The sequence below is a fragment of the Orycteropus afer genome, unplaced genomic scaffold (genome assembly GCF_000298275.1).
Source record: "Orycteropus afer afer isolate SDZICR_OR568_19922 unplaced genomic scaffold, OryAfe1.0 scaffold00130, whole genome shotgun sequence".
In the NCBI taxonomy this organism is placed as follows: Eukaryota; Metazoa; Chordata; class Mammalia; order Tubulidentata; family Orycteropodidae; genus Orycteropus; species Orycteropus afer.
The window spans coordinates 2,795,214-2,805,059 of NW_006921717.1; the positions used below are offsets into that span (position 1 = coordinate 2,795,214).

The 9,846-nt window shown below is 56.5% G+C and overlaps 1 protein-coding gene across 1 annotated transcript; it reads right to left on the bottom strand.

Moving 5' to 3' along the window:
- Nucleotides 1–3,792: 3,792 nt before the first annotated feature.
- On the bottom strand, nucleotides 3,793–8,600 carry NPAS4 (neuronal PAS domain protein 4). Its single transcript, XM_007944736.2, has 8 exons — nucleotides 8,426–8,600; nucleotides 7,586–7,737; nucleotides 7,163–7,265; nucleotides 6,794–7,067; nucleotides 6,500–6,609; nucleotides 6,015–6,150; nucleotides 4,456–5,891; nucleotides 3,793–3,821 (listed from the first exon to the last, which is right to left on the bottom strand). Exons 1-8 carry the CDS (start codon nucleotides 8,598–8,600, stop codon nucleotides 3,793–3,795), a joined length of 2,415 nt encoding a protein of 804 aa, XP_007942927.1.
- Nucleotides 8,601–9,846: the final 1,246 nt, after the last annotated feature.

The following is a 9,846-nucleotide window of genomic DNA, read 5'->3' on the forward strand; positions in this document are numbered from 1 at the left end:
TGACCCTTTACTTTACCAAGCATGACGTCCTTCTCCAGGGACTGGTCCCTTCTGACACCGTGACCAAAGTATGAGAGACAAAGTCTGGCCACTCTGGCTCCAAAGGAGCATTCCAGCCATACTTCCTCCAAGACAGATTTGTTCATTCTTCTGGCATCCGTGCTACATTCAATGTTCCTCACCAACACCACAACTCAAATGCACCAACTCTTCTCAGTCTTCCTTATTCCCTGCCCAGCTTTGACATGCACACGAGGCAATTGAAAATACCATGGCTTGGGTCAGGCGCACCTTAGTCTTCAAAGTGACATCTTTGCATGTTATACTTTTAAGAGATCTTTTGCAGGAGATTTGCCCAGTGCAACACAATGTCTGATTTCTTCCCTGCTGGTTCCACGGACATTGATTGTGGATCCAAGTAGGAGGAAATCCTTGTCAACTTCAATCTTTTCTCCATTCATCGTGATGTTGCTTACTGGTCCAGTTGTGAGAATGTTTGTTTTCTTTATGTTGAGGTGTAATCCAAATTTAGGACAGTAGTCTTTGATTTTCATCTGTAAGTGCTTCAAGTCCTCTTCACTTTCAGCAAGTAAGGTTGTGTCGTCTGCATATCACAGGTTGTTAATGAGTCTCCCACTAATCCTGACGCTGCCTTCTTCTTCATATAGTCCAGCGTCTCACATTAGCATGGGACATATGTCTCAATTAATGAGCCAATGCTGAGAAATTATTATTAAGTTCGTACTTTATTCAAGGAGCCCTGGTAGCACGATGCTTAAGCTCTCAGCTGCTGACAGAAAGTCTAGTAGTGAGCCCACCCAGAGGCTTCACAGAGAAAAAGCTGGAAGTCTTCTCCCGAAAGATTAAAGCAAACAAACAAATGAATGAACCTACTGCTGTTGAGTAGATTATGACTCATAGTGACCGCCAGGGCTCCTTCTTGTAAAGTCTAGAGCCGGGAAAACTATGGAGGCGTTCCACCCTGTCACGTGGGGCCGCTGGGAATCAGAATCCACTCAGTGGGACACAACACACTTTATCCAGGTTTCCTTAGGTGTTTGTTTTTTTAACTAACGTCCTTTTGCTGTCCCAGGAGCTCATCCAGGCTACTGCACTGTATTTAGTCTCATGTCTCCTTAGGTTCCTCTTGGCTGTTATAGTTTATCATACTTTTCCTGGCTTTGATGACCACCAGTGAGGTTTTGAGAGGGGACTCCAATCTATGTTGGAGCTTGTGGTCACCAAAGATTCCAAGCTGAAAGTTACAATCATTTGCCATCTGGGAAAACTTAAGAAGAAATGTTGGCATTAGGAATTAATGGATTGGTGACCTTCTACTCAGATCCTTGGCAGATCCTGGGAGAGAGTCCTCTCGGTCACATACTCATGGAGTGCCTGCTGGCGGCCAAGCCCTGTGCTTGGTGCCAGGGATGGAGCAGAGCCAAGACAGACAAGGGTCCCCGTGGGACTTACCATCCAGTCCTTTTGTCCAGGTTGGAAAACAGATGCACAAGGAAAACACAGGGGAGATGGCACCCTCCTGATCCATCCAAGGTGGACAAAGGTGACATGTTCCGTCCTGTGACCCTCTGAAGGGCATGGCTCAGAGCTGGAGGATATGGTATGAGAGGAGGTTTGGGGGACTTCTCAGTGTTGTGCTCTCAGACCCTGGAATCCAAACTCTGCACTTCACTGGGGAAGATCTGGGGTCTGAAGGGGAGGAGGAAACTTCCCATGAGTCCTCACGGTCACCATTGTCTTCTAACTGAATTAATAACATGTTTGCTCTGTGCTTCTCATCTTCAAAGAAAGAAAAAACCCAAGCCCACTGCAGTCAAGTTGATCCCAACTCCTAACAATCCTATAGAACTCCGTAGACTGCCCTGGAGGGGTCCCAAGGCTATAAATCTTCATGGAGGCCAACTGTCTCATTGTTCTTTCATGGAGCGGCTAGCAGATTCGAACCTCTGACCTTTCGGTTAGCAACCAAATGTCTTAACCCTGGCGCCAGCAGAGCACCCTCATCTGCAAAGAGACCCGTCAAATCCTGACAGGCTCTTTGGGAGATAAGTGTCGTTATTGTCAGTCCCTGAGGCTCTGGTCACGCTCAGCAAGTAAACGGAGGCAGCATTTGAACCCAGGTCTTTCTATCTCCTAACTTTCATTCCCTGCTACCATCTGCTGCCCAAACGCTGTTGGGCCCCCAAGGAGGAAAGCAGTAATTCTGGAAAGTGTTTATCTCAACCCACTAAGTTATATTTTGCTCAGAAGTTTGGGGTCTGCCCTACTTCATAGACTTGGAGGGACCAAAAGGAGAGAGCTCCTTACCCCACACTTGCGGGCAAGAGGCCTCTGCCCCACCCCAGCCTACCCTTCTTGGGTAATGTGGGATGTGGTGCTTTATATGCCTAGTTCCTGAGCATCTGGGGAAGAAGAGAACAGCCGATGTCTTGGACCCAGATGATGTAGTGTGTTGCTGACCCATATCTCCCACCAACTATGAAGGTCAATCACCTTCAACCATGAGCCCCAGTTTCCACATCAGTGAAAATGAGCTGATCTCCCTGCCCAAAGGGTTTATTGCTGTGAATAAGGGGTATGAATGAGAGTTTCTTAGCTGAAAGCTCCTTGCAGGAATATTGGAGGTAGCTTAATTTCCAGGGAGAGGCTCCAGGGCCCTAAAGAGACATTTCTTCCCTGCAAGATTGGACTGGAAAAAAAAAAAAAAACCAAACACTCATGTCCAGAAGTTCCAACCACATCTCCAGGACCAAGGCCAAGATGAAGCCCTTGACCCCTCCCCAAGCCCTGCCACACACCCTCCTACCCCATGAGCGCTGCAGGCCTGGAACAGGGAGGGAACTCCTCCAACACTAGTGCTGGACACTGAGCTCTCAAAAGACACAAGGTCCAAATGTCCCAGCACCTGGTACAGGTGAGCCCACCCTGCACACTCAGATGTTGGGTGAATGGATGAATGTGTGAGTGAATGAAGTCCCAGGACTGTTGGCAGATCCAGCCCTGAGCTCCTGACCCCAGGCTTCCACCTGGGCCCCCAGCCCTTCCTTGTTCACCACAGTGCACGACACCAGGAATACCAAAAAGGCGAACTGGACTTTATTATAAAGTTGGCTACAAAGTCACCGCAGCACCACGAGGTGGCCGTCTGGGCAGGTGAGTCCCGCACCAGGTACACGCACTCGCGCAACCACATGAGTGACGGCAGGTCTGCCTTCCTCCATCGGAAAGGAACGTAGCGTCTCTTCGCGCCCCCCACCCCAGGCGCGGGGCGCAAAAGTCACAGGAAGGGCCGCGAGGGCGGCCAAGTCCATCGGAATTGAAATCCCGTTACAGGAGTGTAGAGAATTCTACGTGGTGTCAAGAGCCCCTCGGGGCACAGGCTGGCCCTGGGCGGGCCCTGCCTTTCCCCCACCAGGGCCCAGGGTGGCTGGGCCCCTAAGAGTGGAGAACTGGCCCAGGCCCATGGGGCAATGGTGGGGGTGGAGGAATCAAGCTCCCCCATTCTCCCCTTGAAATCCCATTCAAGGAAACTCACTACGAGTGAATACAGATTGAAACGGAAACTGGGATGCCTGGAAGTCTCTTGATTTTAAAAAGACGCTCCCCTCCCGTGCCCACCCACCTCCCCCCCCCAATCCTGCAGGGCCTGAGGAATCAGATACATCCCCCTCTGGCCCCCAGAGTCCCCCCAACAGTCTCGGGGGGGTGGAGAGCGGCTCCACGTCTTGATGACAATATGCCATACTTGACGACGTTAAGTCACAGACTTATTCAAAACGTTGGTTCCCCTCCACTTCCATCTGCAGAGAGAGACAGAAAGAGATAGAGAGAGGATGGTTAGCATGGCCTGTTAGGGCAGAGAGTCCACAGCTGAGGACGTGGTGCAGTGTCGGACCTGGCTGGGAATGGTCACCGGAGCCTCAGCTGACGGGGACGATTTGGACCTGGCATTGTAGCCGGAAAGCTCTGGGTCATAAGCACTAAAGCCACCCAGAGGTTGAGTCCCACCTTTTTTCCCCAACCCCTATAACTATTGCCCTGTCTCCCCTTTAGGGGGCACAAGCACTGGGCTAGAGTGCTAATCCATTTGCCTTGTGACCTTAGGCAAGTTCTTTAACTCTGGGACCTTGTCTTCCTGTGTAAAATAGGGTGGAGATCAACTGCTCTAGGTCCTTCACAGGGTTCAGAAGCACAAACCGTTACCTAAGGGATCTTCACCACTCTATCCTACCCCCAACCCTTGCCCCCGAGCCCACTGGCCCACAGCTCTCTCATCTTCAGTTTGTTCTTATCCTCACTGCTACCCCGGGCAGCAGGTGATGTCATCCCATGAATGAACCTGAGATACAGAGAGGGGACTGGGCTTGACTAATGACACCTAGTGTCCTGTTGGTCAGCCAGAGACATGGGCTCTTGGCTACTTGGCTCACTCACCTTCATGGAAGCTGTCTTGAACTTGGCTCTGGAGTTGATGCAACTCATCAGGAAACCCATCGTAGGGGAATGCTGAGACACCTGTCTCAAAGGCGGTTTCGTATGTGGCCAGGTCCTCCAGGAAGCTGTGGTCTTCTGGGGACAGGTTGTTGCAAGGTGACAGGGCCCCTCCTGGGCCCGCTGCCTCAGGACCCTCCGAGCCCCACTCCCCATTGGGGGCTGAGGTGGACAGATCCATGAAGATGTCTCCCACAGGCGTCTCTTCCAGGAATATGTTGTCAGGGTCCGCCAGGAAGTCCAGCTCCTGGCACTTCCAGGGTTTCAGGTCCAGGCTGAGGACAGGGGGGCCAGCCCCTGGCAGGGACAGGTTGGAATCCAGGGGCTCCAGCCCTCCAAGTGGCTCCAGCCCGCCAGTGCCCGCCTCAGCCGAGAAGGGCCTGTCCATGCCCTGAGCCAACTGGCTGATCTGCTGGATGAGACGGTCAATCTCGTTCTGCTCCTTCTCAGAGTAATGGAAGAAACTCTGCTTGACCGGCGAGGCCTCAGGTGTGAGGAGGCCTTCGGGCACCAGGGGGACGTCCACAGAGAGGGGTCCCCGGAGATGAGCCAGGGCCAGGAGTGTGCAGTCCCCATTACCAGGGCTGCTAGGGCTTGGGGGTAACTTCTCATAGAGAAAACTGCATCCCTCCTGGGCGAAGTAAGTCTTGGTAGGGTTAGGGCTCAGTTGTTCTGGGAAAGTTTGGCCTGGGCTGCTCAGGTGGGCTTGGAAGTCTGTGCTGGAAGGAGTTAGCTGCTCCTGGGCAGGACTTCCCAGAGGCTCCGGGAAGATGGCAGTGCTGGGCAGCAGCTGGTCTGGGAAGGTGGATGTGCAGGGAGTCAACTGCTCTTCATAGCTTCTGGACGAGGTTTCGGTCAACTGGCCCTGGAGTGGGCTGCTTAGTGGATCCGGGAAGGTTGCACTGCTGGGCGTGAACTGATCCGAGAAGGTGGCAGTGCTTGGAGTCAGCTGTTCTTGCAGAGAGCTGGATGGGGTGGGAAGACGGGTCTGGAAGGGCTCGTGGAGGCTGAAGAGGAAGGCACAGCCTCCCGGCTGGCGAGGTGTGTAAGGTGGGGTGCACACAAGGTCTTTGCTAAGGTCGGCTTGAAGAGAAGGTTCAGGCCCAGCAGGAAATGTTAGGTAACTGAAGTCCAGCTCCTTGAGGGGCCGGGAAAGCTCTTCAGATGCTGGAACAACACCCAGTTCAGGGGTGCCAAGGAAAGTGGTGCTTCTGGGAGTCCCCAGGCCTGGGGTGAAGAGTGGGTTCGGGCTGGAGCACTGCTCCTGGGAGAGGGTGCTCTCAGGGAAGGAGGGCAGCATGGCGGGGGTGCCCAGGACGTAGGCTGTCTGAGTGTCTTCAGAGTTCAGCTGCTGGCGGAGGCTCCAGGCTTCCGAGTCACTGAAGAGGAGAGAGGAGGTAGCCGGTAAAACTTGGTGGCCATTCCCAGAGCAGTCCCTGCTTTGTGTCTCCTTCTTGCTGACCTCAGCTGCCCTCCCCACAAGCCCCTGCCTTGCAGCTCACCTGATTGGGTAGTTATTGGCAGTTATAGGGCCCTCTGGACCTTCTGAGTACAAGAGGCAGTAAATCCATGCCCAGCCTCCAGGCTTGGCCTGCAGTCTCACTACCATTTCCGCCTGAATATCTCCACTCTCAGCCACTGGGGAGGAAGAACAGATGCAGAGTTAGGACGTCCATTGACCCACATCACTTAAGCTCCTTCATTGTTCACTTCTCCACTGAATCAAGGAAGCCATGACCCCCTCCTCTCTGACTACCCTACCCTACGACACTCAGCTCCCCACCTAGAGCTCACCACTCAGAGTCCCCCAGTTCCAGTTCTACTCTCACCTTGACTCTTCACCCCTAATGTTCACCCTATAGCATCCCAAACTGCTGGCCTATCATCTCTCCTCAACATTAGCCTTGACCCCAGGCCCTTCCTGGTCTTCTCGTCCATGCCCTTTCCCAGTTCCCTGTCTTGCCCCTCAGCCTCTCTGGACACTCACACAGGCGGTAGTGTTGAACAGAAGCATGGGCCAGGTCTTCGGGATGCAGCAGTCCATACCATGATTTACAGAGCAGTTCACTGCGCTCAAAGCCCAGGTAGGTTACGACACTGGGAAGGTGGAAAGGGTGAGGTCAGCTTTCTGTTTTCCCTGATTGATACCCAGGCATCTCACTCCCTCCCAGGTTCTCTGCCCCACTAAATACCGTCCTCCCTGCCCCTGACTCCCCAGAATCTATGGGTCCCCTCCTCTCTGGCCTGCTTTCTTCCTGGGGTCTGGAGGCTCTGGGCTTACCTCTCAGAGATGTCCAGCAGAGCCAGATCCTTGGCATGATGACTTTGGAACATGGCCAAGAATAGCGAGGCAGGGCCAGGGCCAGGGCCAGGGCCAGGGCCAGGGCGGGGTCTTGGTTCCAGAGGGGCACAGAAGGCTGTGAATACAGGGTTTCCGGCCCAGTAGGCTCCAGGTGGGTGAGGGTGGAACCGGCCTCGAATAAGCACCAGTTTGTTGCCTGCACTCTGGCGCCTGAGGGACTTGGAGGTGTTGAAGCGGCAGCGGAAGAGGCGATCTAGGTGGGTAAAGAGAAAAGTCGGTAAGAGGGTGGGTGGCTCAGAGATGGCACATGGGGAGATTGGATGGAGCAAGAGAGAAGAGGGTCCTCACCAGTGTCCAGGGTAGAGGGCAGGGTGAGTTGCTGCCGCACAGTGAGGTGGTCAGCTGGGTCAATGATATCATAGATACTATCACCCTGGGCAACCAGGTCCACCTTGAGGGAGGAAGGGAAGAGATGGTCATAAGTTATGGTTGTTGTTGTCGTTGTTAAGGTGCCATCAAGTTGGCTCTGACTCATAGTGACCCCATATACAACAGAACAAAACCCTGCCCAGTCCTGCACCACCCTCACAATCCTTTCTATGCTTGAACCCACCATTGCAGCCACTGTGTCAATCCACTGTAGCCAGGGCCAATGCTTGGACCTCAGTCTCTTGCAGTGATGACCCCTCCCTCCCCAGTAATTCTCAGATACTAAGACGTGGGCCCCATCTGAGCCCCAGCCTGAGCCATGAGAGGACCCTCAGCACTCACCATGGAGTGGCCCAGATGCTCGCTCACGCTCTCTGACAGGTAGAGCAGCTTCCCCTCAGCCGTGAACACAAGCAGGAAGCCAGGCAGGGCAGCCACGATGTCCTCAAGCTCTTGAGCTGAGAGGAGCCCTGTGGGGCCTCCCAGAGGAGTACCTGCAGGGCAAGAAGACCCGTGAGTCAGGAGTGAAGACTGGAAGGCAAAGCAGGGGTTAGGAAGGCATGGACTGGCTTTCACAGAATCCAGAGGACTTCCAATAAACCTGTCTCTGCACACACCTGTTAACCCACTGCCCGCAGCTCTCGGCCCGGGGACCTGTTGCTGGCTGAATCGCCCCAGCCACTGAGCCCATGCACTTCTAAACTGCCACCTGCGCCTCCGACAGGCCTGAGTTTCAGGACCGCGGAGAGCTACCAAGCCCGCTCAACTCCCAGCACCGCGGACAGCTCCCGCAAGCACGCGGGCGCTCAGCACCGCGGACAGCGCTCCACCGCCGGCGAAAAAGCCCTTCCTTTCAGCCTGGCACGCAGTGGCTGCGCTTCCCCGAGCATCGAGGCTCCATCCGCGCAACTTCCCGGGGTTCCCTCCCCGGGCTCCCGGAGTGCCTCTGCGCTCGGGGGTCACTGGGGCCGTGCAGTGCTGCCTCCTCTCCGCCCAGAAGTCTGGCCCCAGGGGAGGCATCCCGGCTCTAAGGTGAGCTCCAAGGAGCAAGAGTGCAAAGTCCGGAGTGCCCCGAATCCTCTCCCCAGCTCGCCCGAGTCATGCAGCAGTCCCGCGGGTTCTCTCTGCCCCGCTGTCCCCGGCTCCCGGCAGCCCGGGTCTCCGGGAGCCCCAGAAGCTCACCTCCGGCGAAGAAGACGCCTTTGCGAGTGTAGATGCAGGCGAGACTCATGATGTGCAGGTAGGAGAGCCGGACCTTGTCCGCCTCGGCCAGCGGCAGCAGCTCCTTGAGGTTCCGGATCTCCGCGTTGATCTGGTCGCGGCGCGCCTTGGACGCGCCCTTGGTGGAGCGGTACATGCCTGACGGCTGCGGAGCTCCAGCTCGGGCGCCCCGAACACCTGCGTTCCTGTCCCCGCGCGCCGGTGGCTGCTGTCGCCTGGCTCTCCCCGTCTCTCGCTCGGACTCTCTCTCTCTCTCTCTCTCTGTCTCCTCTCCCGGGCTCCGCTCGGCTGCGCTGCCCCCCTCGCCTGCCTCGTTCCGCCTTATATAGCTCCTGCCGGGCGTGGGGGGCTCGCTTTGGAGACGGAGGGGGCGGGAAAGCGGGAGGCTGGGCCAAACAAGCTGCCGCGGGAGCCACTTGCTCGGGAGGGGGGCACGCTCCTCCTCCCTCCCCGGCTTCCGACGTCATCCCGTGACGTAGAACGGGGCGGGAGGGGTGCTGCGAGGAGGGGGAGAGGCTGCGGCGGGGGCCCGCGGCTGGCGGGAGCTGAGCCGAGGGAGCGCTGCATTGGAGAGGCCTGGAAGGGGATGGGGACCCAGGCGTCCGCGTGCGTCCAGCTGAGAGGAGGGCAGGGCAAGGGCTGAAGCCCCTGGCAGGGGACTGTAAGGGTGGAAAGGGCTAGCTGCAACGTGGATTTTCTGGGGCGATAATGGTGGTGCACAAATCCCCCCTCAATATTTACCCAACAACGGTCACGGTCGCAGGGGGCAAGGAACCTCTGTGCAATAGGGCACATTTAGAGTTTCTCCGGGTATTACTGCACCCGGGTTTCCTTCGGCCACTGACAAAGATCAAGTCCTCCTCTCCCCCTTTCAAACCAGGTCTTAGCGATCTACCAAAGCGAGACACATGGGGAGCTAATCCTGGGATGCGGTGGGAGGGGGTCCGGGGGCAGAGGGGCTAGCTGAACTTGGCCTTGGTCCTATTTCCTACAGCCCAACACCAGCACTGAAGTCTGCGGAAATTATTCACTTTTCCTGTCAATTGAGGACTGGGGAAACTGAGGCAGGCCCGAGGGCACGCGGAGGAGCCAGGTCGGCACCCAGGGAGCCCTTCCCGCCCACCGCACCCCCCGCTGCCGGCCCCCCAAAGCCGGCGTCCCCCACACCCGCTTGCCAGCCGGTGTCTCCTGGCGGGCTGGGGGCGGGGGCGGGGCCGGGGAAATCCCAGCTCCATATTAGGGCAGGAATCCTCGGCGGCGGCGGCGGCGGCGGCGGCGGCGGGCGGGGCCGCTGCTCACGCGGCTCCGCAGGGCTCCCCGCACCCCTGCCTGCGGCGGGGAGGACAGGCAGGCAGGGGAGGAGCGAGGGGGCCGCGCTGGGC